The sequence below is a fragment of the Perissodus microlepis genome, chromosome 1 (genome assembly GCF_051167445.1).
Source record: "Perissodus microlepis isolate ML-2025 ecotype Zambia chromosome 1, ASM5116744v1, whole genome shotgun sequence".
Lineage (NCBI taxonomy): Eukaryota > Metazoa > Chordata > Actinopteri > Cichliformes > Cichlidae > Perissodus > Perissodus microlepis.
The window spans coordinates 32,276,983-32,297,551 of NC_140461.1; the positions used below are offsets into that span (position 1 = coordinate 32,276,983).

General features: G+C 39.4%; 1 protein-coding gene across 1 annotated transcript in view; it reads right to left on the reverse strand.

Moving 5' to 3' along the window:
• The window catches only part of LOC146394112 (protein kinase C-binding protein NELL1-like), a 292,613-nt gene that overhangs the window by 8,803 nt on the left and 263,241 nt on the right, over positions 1-20,569 (reverse strand). Inside the window, exons 16-17 of the mRNA XM_084952387.1 lie at positions 14,557-14,697; positions 5,885-6,078 (exon numbers count right to left, since the gene is read on the reverse strand). Of these exons, the coding sequence (XP_084808513.1) occupies positions 5,885-6,078; positions 14,557-14,697 (335 nt within the window). The remainder of the gene's footprint in view (positions 1-5,884; positions 6,079-14,556; positions 14,698-20,569) is intronic.

Here is a 20,569-nt window from a genome sequence, read left to right on the forward strand (position 1 = left end):
ACCGTAATAAAATGGGAATGGTTGGTGATATTAAAGTCCTGTTTGTGGCACATTAGTATATGTGAGGGGGCAAACTCCTCAAGATGGGTGGTGACCATGGTGGCCATTTAGAAGTCGGCCATCTTGGATACAACTTTTGTTTTTTCAATAGGAAGAGGGCCATGTGACACATCAAACTTATTGGTAATGTCACAAGAAAAACAATATACTAATGTGCCACAAACAGGACTTTAATATCATCAACCATTCCCATTTTATTACAGTGTATCCATATAAATGGCCCACCCTGTAGGTGGACAGGTCTAGAAAGTCTGTTGGTGGCTGTCGAAAATATTAAATCTTTCATCATCTCAGTAGATGATTCACTCGACATATGGCTTGAGGTTCATACTGACTTAAACTGACAAAAACTTTGTAACTTCACTGACAGGGATTTACATTTCCTATTTATGTCCAGTTATTTCAGTTAGACACAGATGTGTTCTAGTCAAGATATAAAAGCATCTCAAGTGTCATTGATAGAAGTGGGACGCACCAGAGCTCAATAGTGTGTGTCATAACAAAGAGCCTGAAGAACAAAGAGCATAACAAAGAGCCTTTTTAACACTTTGATTAATAATTGAAAACATCTATAATAAAATCCTCTGGTGATGTTTGTCTTTCTTTTTCTTAAACTAAGTTTTTTTAATCTAATATAAGCATCAAGAGAACACTAAATGGCTAAAAGACACTAAAGATGTAGAAACATACCTATGGGTGATTTCATTTTCTTGTAACAAATTTTACATTTTCCCATTTTAAAAAAGCAATTTAATAGCACTCTAAATGAGACTAGAAGGGGTTGGGTGGCAAAGTGAAATGCAGAAGAATCCGACTGATCTGCCTTTCCAGCCGCTGTGTCATTGGCTCCCTGTCTGTACCTGGAGAAAACTTTATGGTCCATTTTACTCAGCACAGCCAGCACTGTCTGGCCCCAGGACGGCAGTGTAATGGAGATGTAAAAATGTTACATAAAAAGGCTGTTAGAAAATGTATGAGGGCCATAAAGTCATTCTGCATACCATTAAAAGGGCAATACAGAGCCAATGTTTTATCGATGCATATTGTCCTGCTACAGTAACTTGTGAGTCCCGGGGTGCCGGTACTGATGGCCTTGGTCTTTACAGTTACAACCCTGGACTTGCTGGGGAAATTACTGCCAATTGTATCACGCTGGCAGAAAATATGAATGCAGGCTGCTCTTTTTAGTACAAGGAATACGACCACGTCTGAATGCCAATGACATGCATTTGTGCCAATCAAAACAACTTTACTGCTTTTTTCAATAATAACTGTTTGATAAATTTGATGACTGCAGACAGCAGTCTTTCTTTTAAGGAGGTATGATATGTACAACATAGTCGTACAGAATATTGTTTGAATTTTCTCAAATTAATTCACTTAGGGAGCTTGTTGATCTTTGTAGAACTTTTATAGAACTCTAAAATGTTATTTATTTTTTTACTTAACTTGATTTTCTGTTTCATTTTTTCATTTTGGTTTTTCAATCTGGATGACGCTGAATAAGGAAGATCTTTGATTTTAAGTCTCACTTTCATTTCACATGGCAGTGTGTTTGCACAAATGTATTCCTTGCTGCCATCTTTGGCTGTCGCTCAGGCGGAAGAGCAGGTCATCTACTGATTAGAAGGTTGGTGGTTCGATTCCTGGCTTCCCCTAGTCTGCATGCCAAATATTCTTGGGCAAGATACTAACCTCAAATTGCTCTCCGATGCATCCATCGGAGTATGAATGTGGGTGCAAATGTTAGTTAGAAAGCACTAAGAAAATGTGCTTGCGTGAATGGGTGTGAATGCACAAGTTGTGTAAAGCGCTTTGAGTGCTCAGAAGAGTGGAAAAGCACTATAAAAGAACCAGTCCATTTACCATCTTTCTAATTTGTGGCTTTTTCAGTCTGTTATTTCTGATATGTTCATCTTTAATTTCCCTCTCTTTTCACCGACTACACTAACTTTGTGGCTCCCCTACAGTCACAAGCAATTTTCATTGCTGGTCCCAAGACACCAGATCACTGCTTGCTTACATTCAGTGAGCATCCCATATCAAACTTCCCTTCAACACCCCTTCAACAGCTGGAATAAAAACCAACGTACCTGTGGCGTTGAATTCTTTCACATTTGCAGCTGCTGATTGCACAATTGCAAGCATTTGGTTTTGGTTTGGTTTTCTGGCTCTGAATGTAAGATTTGTTAATTTGATGGTTTATCACAGTTAATCGCTACCAGACAAAGAGACTTCAAAATGATCACCAGAGTGATTTCATTTCAGAAACATAAACAGGTAAAAACAGAGGCTTCAGTCCTGACAGTTCATCACTGCTTTTGCTACTTGTTGAAGTTCAGGTTCTGGCCGCTGGGCTGGGGTTGGCATGCACTCTGGGTTCTTGGCTAGCTTTCTGTTAGCATGCTGTCTGTGCAGATACTTGCAAAGACCTGCAGTTGTGTTAGCATTAATCAGGTAGTTCTCTTTCAAACATTCGTTAGCTGTCTCACCATTCCAAGCCAGCTATACCAAGCTTCCCTAACATGGCAGACTGCTGCCCAGCTGCCCAGCATTCCACCCCTGCGGTAGAAAAATCTCAGGTTCAGATACACATGACGCTTGTGTGATGTGCAACACGCCTAAGCGGCTATTTCCACACCGGGTTCATGCGAACACTGCGCTCGCTTTACCCTGAAAAGCCTTTGTCAAAGGCTAGCCCACCAGGCTAGCCTGTCGAAGAAGAACTCAATGCTGTCTCCAGTCGTTGCACCAATGGAGCACATTGAGTTGGCCACGCAAGGCACCAGGACATTGTCCTCCTGCTGGTGGACGATGCCGAGGTCAGCTGCGAAAGCTATGTTGTCCTTTTCCCCCAAGGCTAACAATGAGCCACACCGTGAATTCTCTGAGGGAGCATCAGAACATCTCATTTCGGACAAGGATGACAACATTTTCTTTGGCCCCTCTGGTTGGAATTCTGCAACACAAGGGGCCGATTGTGAGAACCTTGGCACACAGTCCCGTGGCATGGAGCTATTTAATGTTGTAAAACTGGCAGCTGAAAAGCTGGCAATCCCATGGCCCACTCAACCATTTTCTTCCTCCAAACACGAACTGAAATCAGTTGATTGCAACAGAAGGAAAAAAAAACATATTTGCCTGATGTTTAATTTTCTTTCTATCCCCTGCGTGTGCACATAACTGAAGAACCCTTGCAATGCAAATTATAATGTGATTACAGTAACGTAATCCCTTGTAACGCATTAATCCCAACACTGGCTGCATTATCACAAACATTTAGCTAATTTCCAACTTGACGCTAATTTGAAACGTAATGAAACATCATAACTTATAAGTACCAGAGAAAGTTTACCCAAAGTTTTTAACGGGGCAGAAATTTGATATCCTAGTGGCAAACTTTAAAATATATAAGCCGATAAAGCATCGTTGAAACAACTGCTCTTAGCTGGTATTTCAGGCCAAATAACTCTCTGTCTGATTTAGATTAATCTCACACTCCGATGCTTTCTTCAAAAAGAAACATCTGATCAATATCCCACTTTCCTGCTGCAACAGTGCACCATCTCATTCTGGCTCCTGAGCACATAAAAGAGTCATTAAGATGCCAAAAATATTTGTCACACTGTAATGCAGGCCAATCATAAACAGATGGGAGAAGAGCGTGGGGATTTTTTTTGTATGAACGGTCAGAAATGTTTCATACTTTGTGTTTGTGTCATAACTTGGCATATATTAGCCAAATTAATCTACACACTTAATTGCTATGTGTGCTAAATACTACTACTAAAAGGTTTTGAGATGTGTAGAAGGCACAATGTGTGGATGTTAAAGAGAATTTTTAAGTCTTATTTTTATAGTTTTGCCCATCCTTCTTATCAGTTGTTATAACACTGTAGCCACTAAGTTTATTGCTGATATCTCCACCTTTACAGCTTTGCTAATCTTTGATATGATTCCAATGGAGTTGTTTTGGGGATTTCGACAAACTGCCGGTAACAATGTAGCTTTGTTCCCAGATCTCAGCTTTTACTTAAGTATATTGTTGTTTTGTTACAAATAAAGGTTCTTTCAGACAGTGAATGATTACTGCTGGAATCAGCAGGATGCAACTTTGGCACAGGAACTCCTGGCTACTTCCTGTCCTACAAGCCTATAAAACACAGACTGCTGCTGTCAAACTACTGCTCTGCATGCTGTTAAACAGAGCAGGTTATAGTGTGGAATAGAGGAATTAAGCATAGAGATATAATTAATATATGCCTTGCCTACTGTTGTAAAATAATGAACCTTGTTTATAGATCCAGATGAGTAACAGTAACAGACTTGATCCTGATATTGCAAGCCTCTGTTATTGATCTGTCTGGCCTCTGCTGGCAAAGTTTTTATCATTCATTGAACCTCAGATACAGTAAAATTTCTCCAGGAGGTCAGAGACAAGATTATGGATCTCCAGCTGCATTGTTGTAAAGAGTGAGAGAGAGAAGCTGAAAAAGTTTAGCTGTCATGTCTGAATGCAGAGACAAAGCCAGCATGCATTAATGAGACTGGCTTCTGCTCTTCTCTTTGTTAACTCTCACCTGAGGAGCACAGTTGTGGTAGAAATATTCAGAGTAAAAACAATGGAAGCACAGGAAACTGTGCGATAGGATCAGGCCAGCAAAAATTGCAAAACTAATTCACTGAAATTAAGAAAGAGGTTAAACTAATGGAAGAGGAGATTTTTCTGCGTTCCCTACTAACCCAACTCCACTTTCAGCGTTTACTGTTCGAGTTCACTGAACAGCCAGTGCACATGTTACTCATGTTGTGACTGTATTTTCAGTATTGTATTGCTCCCACGTTTATAAAGCCAGCTGCATTTCCAGTGCTCCTGTATTTTCTGGAATATCAAATGTATTTTATAGAATTACAATTTATTAAATTGATGAAATTTCATGTAAAATGACTGTCATGTCAATGATTTGATAAGTATCTGATGATAAGTGTAATTTTGTATTAATCGATTAGTAATTGTGGAATTCCACAGGGTGGTGCTGGGACCAATAATATTTACATTATACATGTTTCCCTAGGCAGTATTACTGAAAGGCACAGCATACATTTTCACTGGCATGCAGATGATACCCAGCTTTATCTATCCATGAATCCAGATGACACACACCAATTAGCTAAACAGAAGGAATGTCTTATATACATAAAAACATAAAAAAATTAGAAACATCCTGTCTCAGAGTGATGCTGAAAACTAGTTCATGCATTTATCACATCTAGGCTGAACTGCTGTAATTCATTATTATTATTATTATTATTATTATTATCTTTAAAGTGTCCTATAAAGCCTTCAGTTCCAAACTGCAGCAGTGAGAGTACTGACAGGGACTAGAAAGAGAGGGCATATTTCTCCCATATTAGCCTCTCTTCATCAGCTACCTATTAAATCCAGAATCAAATTTAAAATCAATCTAGTCTGGGAGTCCTTTCTCTATTATTATAGGGTTTTTACCTTCCAATATAAAGCTCCTTGAGGTGTAAGGATTTGGCACTGTATAAATAAAAATTGAACTGCATTGAATTGAATGTCAAACTATTGACTGGTGCTCACATGGTTTTATATATATTTTTTTACTGTCCTTGGATGACCAAAAAGCTATGATCCACCCAAAATGCACCTGGTCATAATAAAAACTCATTCATGGGAGGTCAGAGACAAGATTATGGATCACTTTCAGTTCCTGGTTGAAGTTCAAAAAAAAAAAATCCACTGTTAACAACAGTATCGCTTATTGCTATACATGTGTATGCACGTGATCATGTTCTATACCTTGCAGGAGCATACAGCACAGCGATCAAAGCTGGGTTTCCAATCGTCTCCATTGCGCCTCATTCCTTCTTCCTGTGGGCAGTCACCACTGCAGCCTGGACCAGATGTGCACACACAGTCATAGCCTCCTGGGAGGTTCACACACACACTGTCATTCCAGCAGGTGTGTGTCTGCAAACTGCACTCGTCAATGTCTGGAAAACAGAGAGTAATCCATAGTAAATAAATGCCGGTCTTCTGTTTAAAGTTAGTTCTGTAAATGTAATTGTGTGACTAACAGTACGGGTCAATAAAAGATCAATGGAAGAGAAAGAAACTGAGATCATAAAGTCATAAAACCAGTTAGGGACGGGGTGTGTTTGACTGAATTTACCAACTTCAGACGTTTTTGTTCGTGTTTCACTTTGCAAGGATGGACCTCATCACACCACAGATCTAAATATGACGATGTTTGTGAGAAGGCGCAACAGTTTGGGTAATGAAACCAGTGAAGTTCCCAATACACAAATGCCACCACCTCATTCATTTATTATATTTATTTCTCTGAAAGTGCAATTAAAGGCAGTTCTCTGTCTGAACTCTCAACGGTAATGATAATGAGGTAAACTTGGTCTAAAATCACAGGGATTATCTTGTTGATAAATCTGATTTCAAAGTATGCTAGCGAATATCCAAGTTTTTTTCCCCCCTCACACATTAATCTTTATAATTCTGATTCTCTTTATTTTAGACTATCACACTCCTCTCGTGGGATGGTGTAATATTCCTTTTTCTTTGACTTTTCTAACAGGACCATCTGCATACAAAAACAATATTACTTTGCTCTCTAATTATTTTTAAGATACATGACAAAGGGCATATTTTGCTTCTAATCAAAATGCACTGTGCAAACTCTACTACTTTGCTTGTCTAAATTATAAATTTGCAGCCTTTCTTCGTGCCTGACACCTGTTAGTAGAAGCACAAGTACAAATTAATTACAATGAATGGATTATGTTCAAGATTAACCTTTTTTCCCCCCCGAAGAACAATCGTGTTCTTTTATCCGGTCCTTGATACCAAATGAAGCACATGTATTACAACACAAAATGCACTATTTTGCACATCTACACATGGGAATGTTTACCGTGTGGGGGATGTGGTGTACATGCACGTTCGATTTTTTTCCCCGCACATTATTGTGGATTCTGGAAAATATCTAATGTGACATTTATGATGTTTACAAATCTTTATTTTAACTCCCAAGTGCAGTCACTCCGTCAAATTACAGCATTTAGTTATTTTAGTGGCAGCAACTGAATTGACAAGTTGTTGTGGTCAGTTAGGGAGGAGCAGCCAGAGTGCTGGCATCAGGCAGATTATACTTTGCATACATACTGGAATCATAGCTTTAGCCACTTCGTTTATATTCTCTTAGCCGAATTGGCCGAATCATCAAAGGATCTGCTCAGTCAGCTTCTTTCCCACTTTTACCCACTAGAGATCAAACAAACTAATCATAACAGAGAGAGCGGATGGCATTTTTCTCTGCTTTTCTTTATCAGCATGGCACAGGAAGGAAAGTGTCAAATGTCTGTCCATAACTATTACCAAGCCCTATAATTTAACTCTATCCCCACTAAATGTGAAGTAATCGGAGAAAAAAGGAAAAAAACAATTTTCTTTTAACAGCAGTTTGTTTTTTTCCTCTTCCCTGCTAGCGCCTGCTGCCTGAAGTCATCAATCACATTCATTCGGTACTGGCCGCATGCTAGCAGTGTTACATGAACAAATTGCAAAAGCAGAAAAATTGAAACTACATTATAAATAGTTAAATTCCTGATTTACTGTATACTGAAGCATTGTACTCCCACTGGGAGGAAAATAGTCAACAGGTCAATTTACATTCGACTCAAGGTGAGTGATGACCGTCAGCACGGTTAAGAAGACTGATTTCCACATCACCATGTTTCCTTGCTGATTCTTACTGTCCACATTTCCATCAGATAATTTTTGGACATGCCAGACTGAGCTCTGCATGATAACACTACCTCAGCTTTGTTTTTTAATTTGTATACAGTACTGTGAAAAGTACTTGCCCCTTTGCTGATCTTATTTTTTTTATTGTTTTGTTATCTTTTGTCACCTGTGTATGTTTCAGATCATCAAACGTATTGTAATATTAGACAAAGATAACACAGGTAAACACAAAAAACAGTTTTTAAATGATTATTTTCTTTTTTGAGAGAAAAAAGCTATCCAAACACACCTGGAACCTATCTGAAAAAAAAAAAAAGCCACAAGAAAGAGACTGGGCAAAAACGGCACCCCTGGGAGAGTAAAAACCCCTGCTGACCAAAAAGAGCACAAAAGCTTGTCTCCTATTTGCTAAAAAAAAACACACCTTGATTCCCAAATACTAGTTCCAAATAAAGGTTTTTGGAACTTTTTGTAAAGTTTGGCTCCTGTCACATCTGGCATAAAACTAACAACTAACACATCTTTAGAGTGGGGTACTCTGGCCTCAAATCCAATTGACGCATCAGTGGTGTTATCATACACAACATCCAACATTTCACTATGTGATGGCTGTGGCTCAGAAGGTAGAGCAGGCTGTCTACCAATTGGAAGGGCAGCAATTTGAACTTCAGTGTCCTTGAGTGAGATCCCAAACCCCAAATTGTGCCTGAGTGTGATAATCAGAAAATACTTAAAAGCCTAGACCAAAGTACTGTATGAATGCGGCTTGTAGTAAAAAAGTGGTTTAAATGCTCAACTACAGTAGAACAAACATTTCTATAAGTACCAGTCCACTTAATGTACAAATTCTTACATCTTACTTGCTTTACTTTAACTATTTTCTGGTCTATAAAACCATTTTTTTTGTTCTGTCTCGATAGTAACCCTCTGACTATGACTTTTCCTCACAAAAAGAAAGGTGGTTTCTATTCCATATCCAGAACTGTGTGCTTGAGATGACCATCATAGCAATATTTGCCCCCACTGACATCACAAGAGTAGAAAAAACTGTGTAAAACTAAGCATTTAGAAAATCTCAAGTTTTTCTTTTGCTTCATAGGAATTACATGTACAGAAAATGTAAGAAAGAAAATGTCGCCACGTGAATATTTCACGTGGCTCACTAGAGCCATGTCTTAATGAGGCCTTTAACTATTCCCATTTTCCCCAAATCAATAACAGACATGGTTCAAACAAGAAGGCATGTGCACAGTTTTAGACATGCCTTTGATAACACCAAGACACAGATGAATGGGGAGTTTTTAAAGCACAGATATTAAGAAGCTGACTACAGTAAAGATCCCTTTATTGAGCTATAGCTTTGTGCATACTCACAAAAGTACAGTTAGATGGTAAAGTGTCTCTCTCTCTCCTTGCCTACAAATGGTCCTAAGCGAGGTTCTGCCAGAGGTTTCTTCCTGTTAAAAGGGAGTTTTTCCTTCCCACTGTTTGCAAGGGCTTGCTCATAGGGGATTTTCTGATTGTTGGGGTTTTTCTGTATTATTGTAGGGTCTTTACAGTATAATGCACCTTGAGGCAACTGTTGCTGTAATTTGGCATTCTATGAATAAAATTACATTGAATTGAATTGAAAAGGTGTTTGTAGTGAGTGCCAGAGTGCATCTTAAATAACACAGCTGATCAGGGGCAGCTGCAAAGTTTGTACTGCTTTATGAATTGTGAGTGAAAAACACAGCCAAACAAATGTAAGGCGATTTATTGCTACCTCAATCAGTGCTTACAAGCTAATATTAACTTGCTATAAGAGTGTAATGTTATCAAAGGACACACTAAAGCAACAAAAACACATGACTTGTACCTTTGGAGTGTTACACTGACATTTTTAGCACCTCTGGCACAAGTTGCTCAGACTGTTAACACCATGCAACATATATTTATGTTACTGCTGGTGGAAAATGATGAGTGGTACCCAGCGGGCAGACCTGCTTTGTGTGGATACATGAATCTTGGCCAGTGCCTGTTGCCAAATCATCCCCAACAGTGGTGACACTGCTTAATGTATAGCGCTCTAATTGGTTGCAGTATCAAGTTTGCACGATACAGAGAGATAGAGATCAGAAAGCGGCGCAGTCGGGAATTTATTGTGCCAGCAACAGACTATTTGCATACGCTAAATGAAATCCCCATCAGCCAGTCAGACACACTGTACCTCTGCTGGTGGAGGATTAATGCTCTTCATGCTACATTCGCCACATTCAGCCACAAGCTGCTGCTCACAGATGAAGCCTGCTCTCACATGTGGCCTACGAAAGACAACTAAATACAAAAAGCCCTTTAGAGTAACCATCTGAGCACAGCCAATCACATGTAGAACTTACACTCGCAGTTAAATGTGCTGTTACACATGAAAGCACTAATCCTGCGTATGTACATGATAACACACATTTACAACAAGCGCACAAATTACTAAATCCCTCTGACAGATGCTGGTAATTATAGAGCATCAGAAAGCTTGGGTATTTTAGTATTTACACTATTTTTCTTTGGTATGTCTCCAGGCAGTCCACATGGAAAAGGTCACGTACACCACAGAGAGAGGGAAAATGATGCAGAAACCCTGTCTTGCAGGGAGACAGTGCGAGTTTATGCGGTATTATCCTCATCTTTATTCACAATCTGTTTATTAAAGCCACCTGTCTCCCCCTAAAGCATTAGGCGTAATGAACGACTGTCAAAACGCAGCCCATGCAGCTTTCAGTCACAGCCTCACCACAGCAGAGTTGCGTGGCACAATGCAACACTATACAGTGTTTTGCCTGGGGCATCGCGACGTGGTGTAGCCAAGCCAACACACAGAACTAAGAATGCAGTGAAATCTATCGTGAGAAAACACAATATGACACAGAGAGCGGATGTGTTTGAAGCGCCTGTGTGACAGCTGATTAATGGCCCTCTCACGCCCAAACTGAGGCAGAGTGCACTTAGTGGCTTCACAAATAAAACACTCTTGTAGATCCATGTGTCACACAGCAGGATGCCCTCAGAGCAGCTGAGTCATTTGCTCTACGTTCAAAAACAGAAATTAATGCCAATGTTACAAAAAAACACTTATTTATAAAAATAAAAAAAGTGACACGTCCTTTTCATACAAGCCATTTTCACAGGGCACACATCCACCAACACTGTATAATTCCCTAATTTCCTTTTTTGCCAAAACACAGAATATTTCTGACTGATTACCACTTGAGTTATTTTTGCCACCACATAACCGTAGAATATCAGAATTAGCACAGGTCCACCGCTGGCGACCTGTGTTTCTCACAGATGAGAGCAGGTTCACCCTGAGCACATGTGACAGACATGAAAGGGTTGCACCATTTTTTCATTTTGATTTTTGGGGTGTCTTTGAATTCCACCCTCTGTTGATCATTTCCATTTCCATCAAACAATGTAGCATCCTTTTGTTCCTATCACATTACTCAATCCATGTCAGTTTAGATATCATGAGTGTTTGTTCCCCCCATTGAGCTCTGAAGTGTTTTCCAAGTGTTCCTTTTTTCTGAGTCCTACTCCCACCTCCTTAACCCAATATCAGTAAAAGGACGGGATTTGGCATTTTATGCATAGATCTCAGTGGCTAGTGAAAAGAAAAACAAAAAACAAGTGAATGTGAAGCTATCCACATAAAAGCAGTTCTGTGTACGAAAATATGAGAGCAATCATATCTCATAGATTTTCATTTAGGGAGGGTGCTGGTTCATCAAAAGTCTTTGAAGTTTTCCATCTCCACACTTTTGCTCCCACAAACCTTTATTGATAATCTGTTGGATATTCTGTAAAAAAAATAATGACGAGGAGTAACTTGCACAGGGTGAAACACCCTGTGCGGTGGTGACACGCTCTTGGCAAACACAGAGCCAACGACATGGTTAACTGACTAGTACTGCTGCTCCCTGCTTCGAGCTGGCTTTCTTATTACAAAATGCTACTTTATGTTCGGTTGACTCATGAAGGGCTGTTGGAGGGATATTGTGGAAGGGGGAAAATCCTGTTAAAATGTCATTTGTACTTATTTCCCCTGCCGGCTTCCAGCCTAATACTGTAAATTGGGCGGAGAAAAGGTGGTGGATATACTATCTCTCCAACATGCACTCAAATGCATCCAACATGTACCATCCACATTTATGAAGCCTAGAAAGCAACACAAGTGCTTTCACTAATCACACCACTGCATACACCAAATTCCCAGTCATAAAGCCTCAGAACACAAGAAAGTTAACATCCAGTTAGACTTGCTTGAAGACTCATGACTGAATGTGCACATCAGAGTAACTAAAGACCATTAGATGAAGGTAATCAACCATATTTATGCATCTTATTATCATAAAGACATCTCATTACGCAGTGTTTTCTTGTTGTGCCACTAGACACTTGATCAAATAAGTACTACTTACAAGAAAGTACAAGAAGTACAAGAAAAATTATGACACCAAAAAAAGCAGTGCACTTAGGGAAGGAGCTTTGTGGAATGTGTTGAAATTAAAAACCAGAGTGGAGAAGTGGATTATATTGCAAGAAGGATTTTCTACAGCAGTTCCTGATGCTTTATTCACAACAACCATCACGATCCACAGCAGCTGATGTAAGCTCTCTGCAGCTGCCAATATCCACGTAGAACCAAGCCACCATCATTTCAGAGCTGCAAGATTATATGGGCTGTATTTTTGATACCAAGCAGATAGCTGTAGTCATTTTTTCCTTTAACATTACCACTGAGGGAAATAACACTTTCACTCCACTGTCTAAATACCTGGCAAAAGTATACAAAACTGCAAAAACCTGAAAAACTGGATTTGAGATATTTCAAGTTTTTATTTGTATTTTGGAGACCAGCATGAATTATATTTGCAGTAGGTGGTTGTGCTGACCTGTAAGTCACTGTGCATGAAAAGATTTAATCACTAATTGAATGAGCAAATATGACATCATAATGGCAAAACATTTGTAGTGTGGCAATATGAGGTGGGTGTTCAGTCTGTGTGTTAATGTGATGCAAAGCTGTTGTTGGTTAAAGTCTGACATTTCTGGTACATCTCTCTTATCGCTTTCCTTCAGAACTGAGTTGAAGTGAAACCACTCTCTTGGAAGGGAATCTACTGAAATCGTGCCTCTCTTCTTCAAGTAAATAACTCAAACCAGACTGCTGATGTTGCAATATGATTTAAAGGTTAAATCAAGGCAAAAGCATTTCACTCAGCCAAGCGATCCTGTTCGCTACACCTATTACACTCTGCAATGGTGCATGGGCAAAAAAAAAAAAGCAAAGCAATGGCTTGAATTTTTTGAGAAATTTTTATCTGAGCTTCATAAAACATAAAATGAGGCACTGATGTCACAGGATCGGGAATCAGCGAGCGGCTACTGTTTACTCAAGTTCTGTTGCTATTAACAAATGTGATCTTAATCAAATTAAACATTAGCTACATTATATTGCCAAAAGTCTTCAGTCAGCCATCCAAATCATTGAATTTATGTGTTCCAGTCACTTCCATGGGCACAGGTGTATAAAATTAAGCAACTAGGCATGCAGACTGCTTCTAAAAACATGTGTGAAAGAATTGGTCCCTCTCAATTCCAGTGCGGTATTGTGATAGGATGCCTCATCTGATAGATGAGGTACTTATCTGACTGCACTGTGTAAAATCTAAAGTTTGGTGATTGGGGGGGGGTTGTGGTAGGTTTCTTTTTTAAGTAGTTGTTCTCAGCCCCTCCCAGTGAAAAGAACTCTTAATGCTTCAGCATACCAAGATATTTTTGACAATTTCATGCTCCCCACTTTGTGGGAACAGTTTGGGGATGGCCCTGTCCTGTTCTAACATGTGCACAAAGCAAGCTCCATAAAGACACAGATGACCAAGTTTGGTGTGGAAGAACTTGACTGGCCTGCACAGAGTCCTGTCCTCAACCCAACAGAAAACCTTTGGGATAAATTAAAGCAGAGACTGTGAGCCAGGCTTTCTCATCCAACATCAGTGACTGACCTCATAAATCTGCTTCTGGAAGAACGGTCAAAAATTCCCATAAAGACACTCCTAAACCTCCTAAACCCTATGGATTAAGAATGGAATGTCAGTCAAGTCATATACATATGAAGGCAGATGAGCAAATACTTTTGGCAATGTAGTGTAAATCTGCTAAACACTAGCTCAAAGCAACCTTCTACATGAAATAGCCTCACAGTAACCTATGTAACCAAAGTGTGAGTCACACCCGACCACTCAAAATTTAGGAAAAATAAACTTTTGTTTTTGTTCAGCCATGGGAAAAGCAAATAGCACAAAAAAATGCCAATAATGTTCCTTGTTATTGGCTGGCGAAATTCCCCCAACACAAAAACTATAACAATGGCACAAGGCCGACATGTGTTCCTATGAATAGCTTACACCAAGCGGTCGGATCTCGAGCTCTAAAGGTGACAAGACCTTTAATTAGACTGGTTGTCCCATAGAGGACATGTTAAATCAAACACAAATGTGCTAAACCAATACACAACATCGCATTCTGTGCTTAGGTTTAGAGATGGAAGATAGACAGTAACAGTATAATTAGACAGAGAAAAAGAGACGAGTCTACAGCTGCTAGGTGGCAGGCACACAGAAGCTGAGGAGGTGATGTTTCCAGTAGTGATAAGTTTCAATTCAGTGTATGCTCACCGATGCAGGAGCTCCCGTCGAGCAGGTAGGATCCATTGTCATGGAAACCACTTCTGCATTCACAGTGGTACCAGCCAGGCAGGTTGACACAGCGGGAGTGGTTGTGGCACTCAATCAGGCCCTCTGCACACTCGTCAATATCTGAGGACACGAACACATGCAGCAACATCACTGTCAGTCAAAACATTTTCCTGGCAACAAGCGCGAACCTGAAACTTCAGCTCATTTTGTGTCATTTGATGTTCTGCCTGTTCTTTGATCTGCAGCGGTTCAGCCAATCAGAACAAAACCACTGCCGCGACAGCAGAGCTGGGTCAGCGGATGCCCACATTAGACAGCCAAACACATCTCCAGCTTGTCTGCCGCAGCAGGGATCAAAGTCTCTTAGAAATCACACCATTTGGCTGCAGAGTTGTTTCCAGTAGCGCACTTTTTTTTTTTGCCCCCTTTCTATTTCTTCTCCTTGCTCATTCACACTTTGTCTCTCGTGTGCAGCATGCATACAGAGGCTCACCCCAGAGGTGTTAGGTCTTTGCACCTTCCTGGGAGAGTACATCTCTCTGATCCATTATTTATGGTGTGAGCACTGCACTGTAAAAATTAACAACCTAAATATCTTCCCAAGTCCAGCAGTGATATACAGTTGACTCGAGGAGGTACACACTATGTGACAACTCAAATGATTTACCAGTACATGACGATAATTACAGTTGGCAATATTTCTTGAAAAAAGAGAAACATATCTTTAGAAAAGAACCTGAGGCCCTGCGTGTGGGGGAGCCGGGGACTGAGCAGCAGCTCTACTTCCTTAGCAACCGCTGCGTCACCTATATGTGCAAGTAATCTGAGTGAAAATGCTGGGGATCCAAAACTAACTTGCCTGTGTAGTGCATGTGTCAGAAAAGTGGCTTGTAATAGAAGTAAGTGGCAAATATACAGTGCTTCATCTTGCAGCTCTTGCTTGACTATAAACTTGGATTTTGTTTCTTGCATGTCAATGTATCAGTGCAGCTCCATGCATGACTTGTTGGTGTAGGGTAATATGATCAAAATAAGTCAATATCCACACTTTCTGAAATCTGCTGGGCTTTGTCTTGTTCAGCCTGATAGTGTTGCAGATTAAGCCTGTGATTAAGGGGAAGCGCAAAGTGCAAACAGTTTTGCTCCATATAAGAGTGCCAGTGACAGGGCAGGGCAATCCACTGTTCATGTATGTACTAAAACCGAGATACAGCAATTTTGTCATATTTTAAGCTTCTATAGAAATCATATTAACAAAGGCGTGTGAACCTTTTTAGCAGGATGGCTTGGATGAAGAAATATCATGAAAAATATTGTGTTCAATTTGTTAGGCCTCCAGATCGTTCCATAATACATTACACCAATCAGGCATACCGTTAGGACCACTGACGGGAACTGAATAACTAATTATCTCTTGGCTCCTTTTAGTGGGTGGGATATTTTAGGAATCACGTGAACATTTAGTCCTCAGAGTTGATGTGTTAGAACCAGGAAAAATGGGCATGTGTAAGGATTCGAGTGAGTTTGACTAGGGAAAAATTGTAATGTTTAGCCAAATTGTAGATGGCTAAACTGCAGCTCTTGTCGGGGTGTTGCCATCTGCAGTGGATCTATCTGCCTGACACAGTTACACTGTGAAGTGACATCTTGCCTATGATGATTTTTTTATAGCATTGTTGACTTCAGTATGCTGAAATGCCACTAATCCCACCGTGCTTAAGGTTAATAGTTAACATGCTGTAACAAGAAAAACGGTATTAAAAAAAATTTATTTAGTATTTGAACAACGGTCATGTTTGCACTGCTCCAGCCCTGTTGTGAAAGTACACACCTTGCCCAGGACTTTAAACCACACACATATTTACTGGTGTATAAACACAAGGAGAGCTCAACACTATAGCCTGGTGCGCTGTAGGTAATAAGACGTGACAGCTGCTGGGAGGGTTGCCCTCTGCCCGCCTCTCAGGTTAAAGATCTGGTCAAAGTTACACCAAAAGATTCCCTCTCTGACATCTCACTTAAACAACCCAATATTAGAAGTGACTGGTGGCTGAGAGAAGCAGACTCCTCCAAAAAAAGAGCAGCACTGTGCAAGTACACGAGGGGGCATATGCTCAACGACTGTGTGTTGTCAAAACTAGGTAACTGCTTCATAATTATGCACATTGTTTTTGGATCCAGAGGGGAATTTTTAAAAGAATGTCATATTTTTATTTACTGTAGACAGATATAGTTTAAGACCTGGCTTTGGTTAGTCAGAGTATAATCATTTGTCCAGATTTGTATTGTTTCCATTTTCCATTTTTCACTGAAAGCCATAAAAAACAAAGTCCACACTCATATCATTTGCTTATACACACGCACAGCCACACTGATTAAAACAGACAGTTAATTTTCAAATTAAAGGCCCTTGGAAAAACACTGGAAAGAAAGTGTGAATTAGCATCACAGAAAGATTACTATTTGAAATCCATTTATGCTAAATACTCACATATATAATTTAGAACTCAGTATTCTGTATCATTAATACTGGAACTCATGGAATAGCCTTTTTTGTTTTGCATCAGTAAACATGCCTATCTTCGTAATGGAAAAGGATTTGAAAAGATTATACCCTCTATGAAAAATCTAGAGTATACAAATAACAGGCAAGAGTGCTGTCTGCTTTCTTAATAACAGTAATCCAGCATTGCTTACCAACATATTGCTCCATAATTGATGACAAAGGACGTATTCCAAAATGTCTTTCCACGCAACAAAAAATACTTCCAGTTACACTGTGAGTCATGTGAAGTCTTTTTTATTCCATCTTTGGCTAGAAATGTTCCCAATTCCCATAGTTATTGTCTATTTAAATTTAAAAATGCATTTGAATAACAAAAAGCTCATTTTCTTCACAAGGTTACAAAAAAATATGATACCTAACTGTATTTTTTCATCTTGTTTTGGAAACGGAGCATAGAAACATGTCAGTCTCAAACAGTATTATGCCACCTAGTTTGAGTTTCTCTGCAGGGTAAGTATTTATACAGATATTGATTGTATGGTTTAAGAATGATGTATTTTAGGACAGCACAGCAACAACACAAACATGGTAACTGGGGGCCAGTCAGTTGAATTTTCATGACATTAGTCATCTTGTCCAATACAAGCAATAAAGTCCTACATAGACATAGACAGAAAGAAAGTCCATATGGTGCAAGAAAAGTAGTTTGTACATAGTTATGACATAGTTTGTACTTGAAATTTGGTAATGCAATGAATACTTGTGAGTTACACATCAACAGTGACAGAAACTGCTTTAGTGGATGTTGTGGTTTGCTCTGTTCCCTTGAAGAGCTGCACTTGATTTTATAATAAACACACTGTTTAGGTTATGTAATTATCATGGTTAAAAGAAACACCTTGAATCAGTGAATGCATCGCTGTCCAAAGTTGTTGACCTTCCCATCAACCCTCACCTCCTCCCGACATGGATTTTGTAAAGTATCATCTGTGACGTTCACTGGCTATGGCTATAAAGTTTAAATTTAACTCAGTGTTTCATTTGGAATCCAAAGGATGCAGCACACAGGGAGCACAGTCAGAAGTGACACAGAAGAAAGTGTCACTTCTGACTGTGCTGCATCAGTGAGCTATGCACTGAATAGGTCAGTGATTTTCAATGGGCAGACCACAATCTGGTAGTGGTCGTTGCAGGCTACAGGGCAAAGATGTTATTTGACAAAAGCTGACATCCGTTGCTAGAAGAGGAAGAAAAGTCTGAAAAAGTTTCTTAAATATTCTGCACTGATAGCAATGTTGCTAGGAGAACTGATGGTATGCAAAAGAGTGCAAATAAACAGATTCTTTAAAGGCTGACTGATTGCTTTGGTACAGTATGCAGTGTAGTTTGGACACTAAAGCAATACTCGTCATCCATCTACTCTATTCGCAGATCAGCCACAACAACAAACCACCTGCACTGTATAGTGGAGCAATCCCATTTATGTCATCAAAGCAGCCCAGATACATTGGATTGTCTTGTAGTTTCTAGCACTGGATCACTGGGAGAGAATCCATCAGGTCATGTGGGTTGACTTATAATTGCAATGTGTCAGGGTGCAATATCCTGCTTCTTGGTAAGTTGGAAAATATGCATATCAATGTCAAGACCCAAGGTTTTCCAGTAGAATAAAATACAGAAAAAATAAAAGAAGATGACAAAAACCTCACATTGTTACCAGTAGGGACAAATATTTCTAGTTTTAAAAGTCTCTTTGAGAGGTTATCTACACTGGGCTTTCTCTCTGAGAAGAGCAGAGTCAGATTTCGTATTACATGCACAGCAGTGCTGATTTGATCAAGGTCAAATCACATGCTCTCAACTCCTAATTGAGGTATTGTGCAAGAACAAAGGCACTGATCACAATCTGCTTCAGTTACATGACAAAGTCAGAGTTGGGATAAATGGCCATTGCATCAAGCTCGGTGACAATATGATTGGTTTTAATTAAAAAAAACAAAAAAAAAAAAAACATACTATGAGCTAGGAGGAAGCAGGTTATATCTGAGGTTTCCTAGTTTATCACCCATAGTTGGGAGAAAGGATGGTAGTTTCATCACCGTTTGTTTGTAGACATAAAACCTGGGAAAAGGGTAATCAGGTATGATTGAGTGTTTAATATGTTTTAAACTTGTGTTTTTTTTGGCTGAGCAATGAAGCATAGTGCCCCAACCTCTCTGCTCAGGCCTCACTACACTTGCCGAACACATTTCTTGGTGAGGCTCGTTCCTACAATGACCTTGCTACGATAACAGAGTCAGGCGGCGTGTAAAACCCACTGCCTGTCACTCACAGCCGATCACGTATTCTGCGAAATAACAAATGTTTGAGACTGAACGTGTCTCCACATGTCTCACTGTCGCCAAGTTGAATATTTTATATGTTGTTTCTCCTTCTCTCTGTAATGTTTCAGTTTTCTCCTGTCACTGTGTCTTTCAGCAGCCCAACTTGAATTCGCTGATGTGACTAAGGAACAAGTTTATTTTCAATTAAATGAAGGAATAAGCTTTGTCTTTCATTTCCTGTTATCTACAAAGCTCGGCCTGTATTTTAACGTCTTTAGTGTAGGCATCATATCCTGGCAAATTACTATGAGGCTTGTCAAAAAAGAACAAGTACCTCTAATTCAATTCATGCCACCCAACAAACGCAAACTCCTCAAATGTGTAGGGCTTTGGTTTTTAAAGATATGCACTAAGCTCATTATTTCCATATTTGACATTGTTGTCGTAAACAGACTCTCAACATCAAGGTGTGAAGAATGAGGAGGACACAAGAAGAACAGCAACAATGGGATAAAAGCTTTACTGCCATCATCACATTTTCAAAAGCATGTGTGTTAGGACACTATTATTGTGTGTGTGTGTTTTTAATTCCAGGAAACAGGAAGAAAGAACAAAATGATCACCAACTGACCACTACCCATCTAGACTGCATATTTTTTTGGTCATCTCTGTTATATATATTGTCATGTGGAATGATTTAATTATTATTAGATTGGATTATGAAATTATTCCAAATGAAAAAATACGATATCAACACTTGGTAAGTACAATTATCAAATTCAGACACTAGAGTACAGGCAAGGTCAATTTGAAATGTACTTTATTTTTTATTTTGTTATCAGATTTGTAATTTCACTGTTTTCAACATCTTCACATTTAAAAATGACTGTAAAAATGATTTTCCCCTTGTTGCAGCATGGGAGAAATGTGAGTGTTATTTTTACATGGCAACGTCACATTTGGGTGTGGACACCGGAGTTTCTGAATACGACAACTCAAAAACAGGATTTTGAAATCGATATCCGAGGTGCAGCTGATAGGTGGCTGAGGGGCAGCATAGGCAGCCTCCAATATTTTTATTATTGTCAGTGACAAATGTACAATTTTGGCTGGATGAGGACAGGCTATACTAATAATCAATAATGAAAAGTCAAGTTTATGG